Genomic DNA, 12869 nt, shown 5'->3' on the forward strand with positions numbered 1-12869 from the left:
CAAAGTACATAATTTTATACAATTTACATACAACTTTTATGTTAACAATAGAAATAATGAAATTATTTGTTTTTGATATTTAACAATAGAAAGACTTTATCTCCCAAGACATGCACTACAACCAACTTAATAGATTCTGTCATCAGAATGACGGTCTTGGCATCTTATACATGAGATCTGTCCATGGGGTTTGACAATCAGATTGAATATGTTAATAGTCTTTATTTTAAAAAATATTGAACATACACACACAAAAAGACAGGATAGTAGGATGGGCCTCTGTGTACCCCTCACGCAGCCCTTGAACTTCAATCTATAGCCAAACTTGTCTTATCTACTTCTCATCCATTTCTCCAGTAGTATTTTTTTAAAACTTTATTTATTTGGCAGACAGAGTTCACAAGTAGGCAGAGAGGCAGGGAGAGGGGGAAACAGGCTCCCCACTGAGCAGAGAACCCGATGCGGGGCTCGATCCCAGGACCCTGAGATCACGACCCGAGCCGAAGGCAGAGGCTTAACCCACTGAGCCACCCAGGTGCCCCTCCATTAGCATTTTGACACAAATCAGTCACTTGCAGCAGGAGGTGAGCCTGCGGTACCCCCGAGCCAGGGGCCCTGAAGCCCAGGGCAGGGAAATACATTGGCAGGTGGCCATGGGCAGACAGGTCGTGCAGGTACACTGGGAGGCAGTCTCCCTTCCCCTGGTAGTTCTGCAGGATGACTTTTTGCCCCTCAGAGGACGTTCCTGCACAGCGGCAGGTGCTCCGGACTGAGGTCCTGAAATGACCAGGTGACCCAGCAGTGGCAGACGGTGATCAGGTGCAGGCCAATGAGCTGCCGCTCAGGTCCAAAAGGAGGACAAAATCATCATAGGAATATGGTCCCTCAAAACCAATACTTACACCTGTGTTTTGTAACCTTTGACATTGTTGAACTCTCACTGCTGTTTAAAACTCTCTCCCTTTGGTTTCTATGCCCTCCCAACTTTCTGGTCACTCTCTCCCAATCTCATTTACAGGGTCCCTTTCTCCAGACGCACCCTCAGTCATCATGTGGGATGGAAAGAGGGCTTCTTCGTCTCTGCTCCTCTCCTGTGGGATTACGAGGAGGCAGCTTAAACTAAAAGGAGATCCCACCACATGGTGGGATCAAGCCCAAAGTCATCTGCTCTTCCATCCTGTCCTCCAGAAAAATTGTGCAAATTTACTGCAGAAATAAAATATATCAGTTTAGAAAACAGTTCATGAGGAAACCATTTGACTTTATGTGGTTTTATTTTTCACAGAATAACACAATAGCAACCAGTTTTCCACTTCAGATGACTCTAGATGTGCTAATATCAATTTGGACAAACTGGACTGAAGGACTCCAGGAGGGACTCCAAAATCTTCTTGGGTGAAGTCCATATATTGAAAGAACTTGAAAGCTTTGCCACCAGAGGAACTCTGAAGTTTGTTTTCCGTAAAGTTCTTGGGGGAATAGTCCAGCGAATGGTTTGGGGCACAATCTCCAGTGAGTCTGCTGGTATACAGGCATAAAAAAATGGCTGGGTTTGTCTTCTTTCGAAATGAAAGTTGATATCCTCTTGAGGAAGCTTTGATGGTAACTTAGGTTTGCTTGGGCAGTAATTTGGTCTTTCTGACTCATAATTATGGACTTTCTTCTTTCTCGTGCGTTTCTCTTTATTCTGTGTACAACTGTAATCACAGTCCCAATGAATGTTGTTCTTTCTAAATAAATCAATTTTGGCTTTCTTTCCTTCTTTGCTTTCCATATGCCTGTGAGGTTTGCCTTGGCCTTTTGCAAGATGTAATTTGATATTTGATTCTGTTAAGGGAGCTAAAGATTGGTTGGTTCTGCACCTTGTAGTCCTTGAAGACTTCTCTCCACTGAATGGAACAGAAGATGATCTAGACGGAACTTCTATAGCATTTAATGAACCTTGGCACAACCAGTCAGGAGATGGCATTTTAGAGGACAACCTATATTTCCTGCTTTTGTGGGATTCACAGGAAGGTGTGACGACTGAGGAGTGTTTTCTACAGACTCTTACACGCTGGGAACCCGAATCTTCCCTGTACAATGGTTTCAAATTAGTTTTCCTTTTTTTCATCTCGTACAGATTTTCCAAAGGAATGCCTTTCTGTAATTCAAATAGAATGTTTCGTGATTCCTGACTTAAATAAGGGTTGGCTCCTAAAAACATACATTCTTCACTCTCACGTGCTTCAAGAGCTAAGCATTCCTCCAAGTTGGCTGGACTCTCAATATTTGTCTGACTCTGGGTAAAATCATCAGAAATCTGAGTTGAACGGGAATCAACTAAACTGGGAGTGCTTTCCTGAGTCTTCGAATCAAAAGATTTGGATGTATCTGTTTCTTGAAACCATACATGACATTGTTTATCTTTTTCCAGAGTCCTGTGAGATTTTAACTTTGAAAGAGCTGTAGTATCTCTCGCCACTGTGCCTTGTTGATTGGGGTCAGGAGCACACACAAGGGGTGGCTCCAGGAATTTTCTCAATTTTGAGTTTTCATGAGGACTTTGCTTCTTGAAAGAGATGTGCTGTTCTAACAGTTCTTTATCAATGCAGAGACCACCATCACTTTCTCCCCTGTTACCTATATTCTCACATATTGCTACCGTGTTTAACTTAAGAGTATGTTTGGGAAGTGCAGCTGGTTTGGGGAATATATGTCTGACCGGAAGCCCCAGGAGAAAACGAAGGTATTTGTATTGTAAATCAAGATCTATTTGATGAAGAGACTTTTCATCAAAAAGTAACAAAATTCTGTTTTTTCGTTTTGGTACTTTGAAACCAGAATGAATACATTTAGATAAAGGTTTCCTTATATTCTGAGGCCTGGCCATTGCATAAGATTCTCTTACAATTCTGGGAAAGGCTTTCATTTGAATCTCCAGTGTTTTCATAGAAAAGTGTATGCGCAGTTTGTCTTCTTCTTCTACTGAGTAGTTCTGAAGAATATGAGGCAATGGCATCTGCTTAGCAGAAGTCACTGAAGACGCTCTACTTTCTAGCTTACTAATACTCTTCAACTTTGTAATGATCTCTTTGCTATCCCTGGAAACACTGACAATCAATGTCTTCATACCCCTGACAGGCAGTGAATCCTTGGTGTATTTCTGTTTTAAGTTAAGTTCTATACTATCAATCCCTTCTAGAGACACAAAGCATATTTTTTTATGTCTTGGATATAGCTTCCAACGGTTATCTTCTGAAACAGACTGTTTTAGATAAAAGTTAAACTTTTGGAAGGATTGTTTTGCCATCTCTGGTATCAGATTCAGTTTTATTTCAAATGATTTTGACTCAAAATGATTAATGAGCTTATTGTTTTCTTTGGGAGTAAAACGTTTTAAAATGGGCTTTGGCTGCACTTTGGGAGGTGTCCTTGTGGATGTTGTTTCTGGGCTCCCTGCATGTGGCGGTGACTTCCAATCATCGGGTTTTGGGGCTTTTACCTTTTCCAGTATATCTTCACAAATTTTGTCATGGATGATTTTTATCTGGGATTCAAAGACACTCTTAATTGCTTCAAAAAGAGGAAGTAAACTTTCTGTACTTATACTATGTGCCACTCCTTCTATTTCATTACTTTTAACTTGGGATGCTATAGGCCCAATTCCTGGAAAAGTTTTTTGTTGCTGGACCTTTTGTGTGGTTGCGTCCTGGATGGGTTTGCTCTGCCCGCCCTGTTGAGGGGGTAAGCCACTCTCCATGGTTTTGAATGGCTGAATCCCATGTTGTGGTACTTCTAGTCCTGGAGGGGAAATAATCATAATTAGAGTATTCTCCATGTGGGTGTCCACATTGTCCTTCGGATGGTCAGACATGAGTAGACCCTCTGTTGGTGTCAGAATGGGTTTGGGTGCCTTTTCTTCATCTTCAGTCATAAGCAAGTCAGGTTCTTTCATGGTCCTTGAACTGTCATGCCCTGGAACAACCCTTTCTTCTTTTGTTTGTGGAAGGAAAATCTTTTTTTTTGTTTTGCTGCGGAGATTTGCTTCTGTTTTGACACTGGGGAGTTTTTGCTTTCGTTGCCCCTCCACCACAAAGGGCTGGGAATCCTGTGGAGCTGTGTTTATAAAATGCTGGTCCCCTTCTTTTACAGTGCTCGAGCTGTTCCCCTGAGTGTTTGGTGATTTCTGCTGGAATTCAGAGAGACAGAGTATCTTTTTTCTTCCTCGATTTGTTTCAGAGTCTACTATTTCTTCTGTCTGAGATGAACTCATTGCGGAAATAGAAAGATTTCTGATAAATATTCCCGAGGCATCTTCACTCTGCAAAACTATTTTCTTTGGTTTCTTCAAGTCATACTCTAATTTCTTTCTCTTGCTTGGAGTGCCACGTCCCGTGTTGTTAAGAATCTGTGAAATTGGATGATTTGGGATTTTCATGGTTAAATATTTGGGGCTCAATTCTCTTTTCAAATCTGCTACTGTCAATCTGCCTTTCCAGCCTTTAACTTTGAGAGAAAGAGGAATATAGGCATAAAATGAATCCAGAACATGTTTTTGAAACAATTTCTGTGGCTGAATATTTTGTTTTGCATCCGAGACTTCTAGCTCCTTTTTATGTTTTTGCCTATTTGGGCAGCTGTTCGCTATATGAGTTATCACCTGAGTGTTAATTTGAGATTTCTGTGCCTTTAGAGATGCAATGTTCAGGTTTACGGTATTGCTTGTGTCCCTTTTCTTGTTCTCCTCCAGCTTGACCATGGTGTGTTTATGCGTTTCTGTTTTGTCCACTGCCAGGCGGATAGCTATGTTTCTGTCTATTTTTAATTCCCCTTCTTCCACTTCTGATGTTTTTTGCTCCAGATTTACAGTAGTGCTTGTGTCCGTCTTATTTTTTCCCTCCAGGTCTCCAGACTGAAGTGGAAAAGTCCAGTGGGAAGAAAGAGACTCCTGGAGTGAGTCTAGAATACATTCCTCTTGTTCTGGAACTGGCAATCCCTGCTCTCTTTTCCCTCCTATGGTATCAAACACTGTAATATCCACGTGTATTCCTGGTAGTATTTGTATTCTAGGGTACACTATAGTTTCCTTGCATACATCTGTTTCCAATGGTGCCTTCTGCCTTCCACTTTGAAATGGGAACTTAAGAGAAAAGCTGGAGTCCAGCCAGGTCTTATGTCCACTCTCTGACTGTAGCACCACTTGCTTTTTCACAACAATCTCTTGTTCCTCTATACCTGGGGAGGCATCTGTCTCTGTGATTCTCGTCTTCTCAAGTAATCCTTTTGTCTGTGCGGCTGAGACTCTGGGAGAGAGCATTTTGCTCCCTTTATCATTATTGTGTATATCATTCTCTGGCTTATCCAATTTATATGAATCTGCAGATCCTGGAGATGCTTTTGATAAAGTTTTTTGTTGGTGGGCAACTTGCTCTGAAACAGAAAATCCTTTTGCACTTACAGGGGCACCAAATGTAATATATATTTCCTTGGATATTTTCCTTGGTGGTGAAACTAAAACCTTAGGACTCATTTTATGGTTTAAGTTATCCACTATTTCAGTTTGTTTCTTCAGATTTCCAATTTTAGTGGGCTCCCTGGTTGGGTAGGAAAGAAATGTAGTGAAAGTTTCTGTTTTGTATTTTTCTGGCTGAACCTCTTGCCCTGTAAAGAAATACTCCAGCCTTTTCCCACTTCTTGTACCAAATCCTGTTAAATAAACATCCTCATGCTGTGAATTTAAAACTAACTGACTCAAATCTCCTTCGGATTTGACTCGTGGAGGATCATTCCTTCGCCGTACACTGATCAGAAAGTTTGAGGCCCACTGTTGCACTGCCTCTTCCTGGGGTACGGAGTGTTCTGCTTTTTTAACAATTTCACCATCACCAGCAACTACCTCTGTAATTCCTGTTTTCTGGATACCTGAGGATTCCTGGACATCTTGCTGTGCAGGAGAGGATCCTGCAAATCCTGGCACATCTTTGTCTATTTTGCTCCCTGAGTCTAGAGAAAGGGGAGGGGCTGATGGAACAGAAAAAAAGGTCCTTGTCAAAACCACAGGTAGCTCATCTTTACCTTTGTACACATTTTCCTTTAGCTCTTTAATATTCAACACAAATTCCTTTGTGTTAAAGATGTGTGAAATTGACGAGATCCGGGCCTCCTTGTGATGCATCCTGATCATCATATCTACTGTTTTCACTTCACGCTTATTTTCTTTCTGTGACATGTGTTTGTTTTCTCTTTCACTCACAGCACAAATTGCCCCTATATCTGCTCTCCTCTTTCTATCTGATACTGCTGAAAGCATTTTTGGAATTAGAGAGGGTCTTTGAATTCTAAGCCTACCTTCATCTACTTGTATACCTTTATCCAGTGTGAGTTCAGCTGGAGGTTTGGAAACATAAATTTTTCTTAGCACTGTACGGGCTGGTTTACCTGGACATTCATGTTTCTTTTGTTCTTGCCCTCCAATGTTCAGATGCAATTCTGTTCTGTGGAGCGTAAGTGAAGGAGGTGATTTCCTGGACTTCAAACTTATATCTGTGATCTGTGTCCTATTTCTCATATCTGTTGTTTTTTCTCTGTCCTGCTCCTCTTCCCGAGGCACAAGTTGTTTCTCGTTTTGACCGTCTGTAATGCCGTCACCATGGATTGCTTCTGTATGTACTACTTCCCTGGTATTTGATTCTCTCTCCGCAACAGACCTTGCAGGTCCCAGCACTTCATCACCTACCTGAATTTCCTTATCCAGCTGCAGGTGAAGGAGAGATGATAATGAAGAGGAAGAGCCGGACACAACCACACCTGGTTCATCTTCGCTTTCCTGCATCTTCTTTTCTTGATGTTTGGGAAACCCGAGGTTTACTCTATCTGCTCCATCCTTTTCCTTTCTCTGGGGCATATGATGCTCTCCTTTTCGTGGACTGATCAAAATATCACTGGTAATGGGCTCTGTGCATTCCCTGTCCTTAGAATCTGATGATTCCTGGGAGCTGCCTGAGGAAAAAGAGCGTGTCGTGAATGTCGGCATTCTCCTTTCCTCATCTCTGGTATTTGTGCTGAAGTGAAGGAGAGAAGCTCGGCAAGTACAAGTCTTAGTCAGCTTCGCCGCACCTGGCTCAAGCCGACCTTCCTGAGCCATTCCCTCTTGCTTTTTGGTTTTCCATCGAAGGTCACTTAGATTGTATCTAAGTAAATGAGGCGATTTCTTTGCTTTTAAATACCTATCATTGGGATCCACTCTACTATTCATATCCATGTTTTTCTCTCTATCCCTCACTTCTTTCTGTAATGCGTCTTCTTTCCATTTTTCTACAGCATCTGAAAGTTCTCCATCAGTTGTTTCTGCATATGCTGTTTTCACTGCATCTTGTGATTCCCTGGACGGTAGGTGTGGGAGAGGCAGTTTTGTAATTCTCATCATGTACCCCTCTCCTCCTCTTGAACCAAATTTAAGGTATGGTAGAGTAAGTAAAGAAGTACAAATGTTCTCCAGATGTGTAGCTAGGTCCTTTTCATCTTTCTGCACCTTTCTCTCTCGCTTTTTAAATTTCCACTGCAATTTTTTGGTATCAGGTACAGATGAAAGTGGTAATTCCTTTACCCTCATAGCCATAGGTGTTGGGACCACTTTGTTTTCAGTATCTGTTTTGAGTCTGTCCTTCTCTTTTAACCCACAAACATCAAATGACTTAATATATGGCTTTTTGCCTGAACTGAATGGATCTTGAATCTTTGGTGGTGGAAAACAGGATTGTGTTATTCTTAATGTGTCTTCCTTTTCATTCATCCTTGTGTCCCATTTCGGATAAGATGGAGAAGGTAAGGAGGCATAGGTTTCCTTCAGAACCACTTCTGGTTCACTTTTGTCTTCTGGCACTTCTTTTCCTTGCTCTTTAATGTTCAAAGGTAGCCTCTTTCTACTGGGTAGATGTGGAAATGGGGTTGTCTCTGCTGTCAAGGTAATTATTTGGGGGAATCTTCTACCTTTCCCACCTTTTATTTTTACTCTGTCCTTTACGTCTGTTTTTGGCACATGTTGATAAGCTTTTATTACTATATTACATGATCTAGTGCTTTCACTGGAATCTGCATATCTGGTTTTTCCTGCACATGACTTGGGGCACAGCAGTTGTGGAGGAGAGAATCCTGTAATTGCAAGCAAGTCTTTGTCTACTTTGGTTCTTGTGTCCAAGCTGTGGTAAGATGGAGAAGGTGTGGAAGGAGGAGTTTTTGTCAGAGCCACGTCGGGATCTCCCATTCTTTGCTGCTCCTCTTCTACTTTCTCCTTTATACACTGAGGGTCCTCTCTCTCGTTCGAAGCACTGTGCTCAGTGACACTGAATTCATGAGGAGGTGGTGATGTCTTTGTCTTAAAATCTGAGCCCTGAGGCTGCATTGAGTCATTCATGGCTTCTGTTTGTACTCTGTCCCTTTCTGCCTGTTGTGGGCATTGTGCTCCCTTCTTCACATGGATACCAGGGGACTCTGTAGATGCTATTTGCCCTGGGGGCGACGATTCTTGGAGCTCAAGATATGGCGCATCATTTCTTATTACTTCTGGCTCGTGTTCCCCCTCTTTTGTGTCCCACTTAAGATGAGTTGAGGAAGTGAGAAAAGGATGAATTTTGCTCAGAAGCACAACGGTTTCCTTGTTATCTTCTTGTCCCACTTTCACTTGTTCTTTGATGTTCACTTGCAGTTTCTTTGTTTTGAGTATAAGGGAAAGGGGTGATTTCTTTGCCCTCAGAGCTATATACTTGGAATGCATTATGTCTTTCTCAAAAGTATTCTTTTCATCCTCTTCTCTCTGTGTCATGTATTTTGTTCTTTTCGAATCGTTTGAAATAGCATTCAAAGGTAGTACTGTATATTTCAATTTCTCTGCATTTGATGATTCCCTTTGCCATGAGGGTGGGAGAAAGGGTCTTGTTACTCGTTTCTCTTCCTTGCCTTCTATACCTTTGTTTAATTTAAACTGAGGCGGAGAGGGTCTTGTCAGAACCTTATCTAGCTCACTTCTTTCTTGTATGTATCTTGATTTTTCTTTCACGCTTGTCTGTACTTCTGTAATTCGGCGGTCACAACCCCCAGAGGTGTTGAGTACATGTGGAAGTGGTAATACCTTTGCCTTGGAAGTTGTGCCTTTGGGATACATTATGTATTTTATATTTACTATTTTTCTTCTATCTTCTCCTTCCTGTGGCTCATACTCTGGTACTACACTGACATCATTAGAAATGTCATCTCCAGCTGACTCTGCATACACTCTTTTCCCTGCATCAGATGACTTCTGTAGCTGGAGCTCTGAAACAGCAGATCTTGTTATCCCTTGCCTGTCTTCTTCTCCTTCTATTCCTGTGTTCAATTCATGGTGAGTTAGAGAAGATTCAGAAGCCCAGCTTGTGGGCAGAACTACTTCTTGTTCACATTTACCTCCTCCATCCACTTTCCCCTGCTCTTCGCTTTCTGGATCCTCTTTCACGGGCTCTTTAAGATTCAACGGTATGTCCTGTACTAGTGCTTTCTTTCTTTCTACATCTTCACCTTTTGGGTGCATCATGTCTCTCTTGGCTGATTTCTCTGCCTTAGTCTCTTCTTTCTGTGGTGTATGTTCTTTTGCTTCTTGTACATCACTTGTGAGATCACCATCAGTGGACTTTTCATTTGCTTTTTTCACTGCATCTGATGATTTCTGCTGTGACAGTGCTGGAAGAGAGTATCTTGTTACTTCAGTTACATAGTCTGCTTTTTTTATTTTTGTATCCACTTGTAAATGAGAAGGAGCAGGTACGCAAGTGCTAGTATTGGTCACAAGGACATTTGGCTCACTTTTAATTTTTTGTCTCTTCTCTTCTTGCTCTTTGATGTCCAGCTGGATTTCCTGTAAAATTGATTTCTTTTTCCTCCAAAGTATGACTTTAATCATTTTTACTCCCTCCTCTTCTTCCTGCAGTATATCATGTTCCTTGGCTTCTTTTACACTGTTTGAGGTATCACCATAAATAGCCTGTTTATATGCTTTTTTTCCTGTATCTGAGGACTCCTGGAGTTCTGTTTGTAGGAAAGAAGATCTTGCTTCTATTAGCAAGGCATCTTCCTCTCCTATTCTTGTGTCCACTTCTGAGTCAGGAGGAATAGAGATGGAAACACAAGATTTGCTCCAAATCCCAACTTGTTTATCTTTATCTTTCTCCATCTCTTTCACTTTTTCTTTGATGTCCAACTGTAATTCCTGTGTAACTGAACTCTGTTTTGCCTTCAAAACTATTCTTTTGGGATGCCTGATTGCTTCCAAGGCCACTTCCCCTCTATCTTTCTGTGGCACGTATTTTGCCTTTCTTATACTGCTTAAAATATCATCAGCCGGTTCCTCGCATATTCCCATTGCATCTGATAATTTCTGGAGCGGCAGTGATGGAAGACAAAATCTTGCAATCCCTCGCAAGAGCACCTGTTCTATCTCAGGATCCCATTCCACACGAGGTGGAGGAGGAATGGAAGCATGGCATTTGCTCTGAACTATCTCTAGATCGCTTTTATCTTTCTGCATTGTTTCCTCTTGTTCTTTGTTGTTCCACTGTGGTTCTTTTCCATGCAGTGTGTGTTTAAAAGGTGTTTTCTTTCCTTTAAAAGCGACACATTTGACACCCATTATGTCTCTCACATATCCTACATTTTTTCCATCTTCCTTTTTTCCCTGTGGCAAATGTTCTGATTCTCTTACATTGCTTAAGCTACCTCTATTAATGGACTCTGCAAATGAAGTTTTCCTTACATTTGGTGATACCTGGTGCTTTAGCAGTGGAAGGCAGCTCCTTGGTATTCCTGACTTCTCTTGCCCTACTTTTATTCTCGAATCCACATTAGTATGTGATAGAGACGGTAAGGAAGTACACAAGCTTGACAGTTTTATAGCTGATTTACATTTATCTGTCTGCACCTTGGTCTCTTTTTCTGTAAAGAGTGAGCTAATTTTTTCTGTACTTGGAATGTAATCCACAGTGCTAACTACTTCTTCTGATGCCTTCTTTTCAGATGGTGTCTTACTCTGAAATACATCCCTCGAAGAGTGAGATGCAGACTTTGGAGAAGTATGATGTATACATTCTGGATGCTCTTCATTTCCCTCCACATGCAAGCCAATCCCTTCTGTATTTGCATTGTGGTATGTTGGAGCCTTCAATGTTTTTTTTACACATGGCAACTTAATCTGAAGTACATCCATCGAGGAATGAGAAACTGATGTTTGGAGAACCTCGCATGTACTCTCTTTTTGATGTTCCTTTCTTCTTCTGTTATGCAAGTTAATATAAGGTTGATCTACTGGAGTATCTACTTCATTCAATGCTTTGTCTACCACTGAACTCGAAACTTTTGAACTCATTCCTTTTGCTGAGACTTTTTTCTTTCGCTTTCCATTATAGAGTTGATCCAATATGCAAGAAGAAACGGATTCCAGAATATTTTCTTTATTCTGGTTAGAACTATGGAATTGCTTCGCCCTCAGTTTTTCAGAAAAAGTCATTTTCCATCCATTTAATCTTAATGGAATATTCATTAACTTTGATTGCTCTTTTCTCCATGGATTTACATGTAAACTTATAGGAGTGCTTATGTCTTCTTTCTTTGTATTTATTGCCTGTGTTACCTGAAGACGCTCTCTATTTGGATGCGACACAGAATCCATAATACTTACAGGAATGCCATCTGGTTTCCCCTCTTCTTTCTGCACTGCAGACATAGTTTGCCAGACCTGCAGATTGGTGCAAAGAAACTTCTGTCCTTTTGAAGCTCGTGAGTTATCAGTTTCTTTTATGTCTTCTCTTCTCAATAGATGTGAAATAGTCCTTTTGTTAGTGGACGTATCTTCCTCAGCTACCTTTCCTGTGTTTTTCAGATGAGGAGGTTCCATAATGGAGAAGACAAAAGATCCCCAAATTGTCCGTGAAATACTTCCTTGTTTCTGGAATTCTTTCTCCTTGCGAGTCATCTGTTGAGAAGCATCCAACTCTTTAAGAAATATATTCTGTCCTTTTGAATTTACTGAAACATTGGTTTTCTTGGATACTCTTCTTCCCCCTGGAACTGAAACTGAATGTTCAACTACGTCTGCATCTTTGTGCTTTGCTCTTCGTGCAACAAGGAATTCATATTCTGTATGTGTTCTGATTCTTGGGATGTCTAACCCAGTGTAACTGATTTCCCTCTTCTGGGAAGCTAGACCACGGTGGACTTCTCTGTTCAAAGCTACTCCTATTTTCACATGGTCAAGCTCCTTCTTCACTTCTTGGCTAATCACTAACTGATCTCTACATTGTGGGAGAATGTCTAGTAAAACGATTTGGCCCTTTTCTTTTTGCTCTCTAATACACTGTTTCAATCTTTTGATATTTCTTGATATAGTACTCTTTATATCAGTGGACTCTGAAGATGACATTTTTCTTTTGTTTAGTGACTTCACCAGCTCTACCTGTGGAAGAAGGTAAATCGGCTTACTTGGCCTGTCTTTCTCCCGTTCTCCTTCTGTAAATTGTTTAATTTGAGATGAAAGAGATCCAGAATCACAAACAATGTTCAGAAATAAATCTGCTATGGTTTTATCTTGCTGGAACTCCTTCTGTTTCTTCATTTCATGTCTCGGTTCCTTTTTGTTTCTTCTGGTTCCACAACCTATAGTATGAAACAGCTGGGAGACAGGTGGCTTCTTTGCCTTCAGTCTCATCCGTTTGGTATGCACAGTGTTTTTCACATCTGCTGTTTTTGCCTTAGCTTTATGTTTTATGATTTTAGGATGCATAGGTGTGTAAGCATAAGCAGAACTAGCACCTGCTTTGTTTAGGGTATGTCTCTTTTCAGAAGAGTCTTCATAGATACCCCAGGTA

The 12869-nt window shown here is 41.1% G+C and overlaps 1 protein-coding gene across 1 annotated transcript in view; it reads right to left on the reverse strand.

Annotated features, from left to right (window-relative positions):
- Positions 1-1236: 1236 nt before the first annotated feature.
- The window catches only part of LOC111146943 (coiled-coil domain containing 168), a 28324-nt gene continuing 16691 nt past the window's right edge, over positions 1237-12869 (reverse strand). The window contains exons 6-8 of the mRNA XM_022502691.1: positions 8182-12835; positions 3833-8133; positions 1237-3736 (exon numbers count right to left, since the gene is read on the reverse strand). Of these exons, the coding sequence (XP_022358399.1) occupies positions 1340-3736; positions 3833-8133; positions 8182-12835 (11352 nt within the window). The 3' untranslated portion in view covers positions 1237-1339. The remainder of the gene's footprint in view (positions 3737-3832; positions 8134-8181; positions 12836-12869) is intronic.

The sequence above is a fragment of the Enhydra lutris genome, unplaced genomic scaffold, assembly GCF_002288905.1.
Source record: "Enhydra lutris kenyoni isolate GAN:26980312 unplaced genomic scaffold, ASM228890v2 scaffoldscaffold15, whole genome shotgun sequence".
In the NCBI taxonomy this organism is placed as follows: Eukaryota; Metazoa; Chordata; class Mammalia; order Carnivora; family Mustelidae; genus Enhydra; species Enhydra lutris.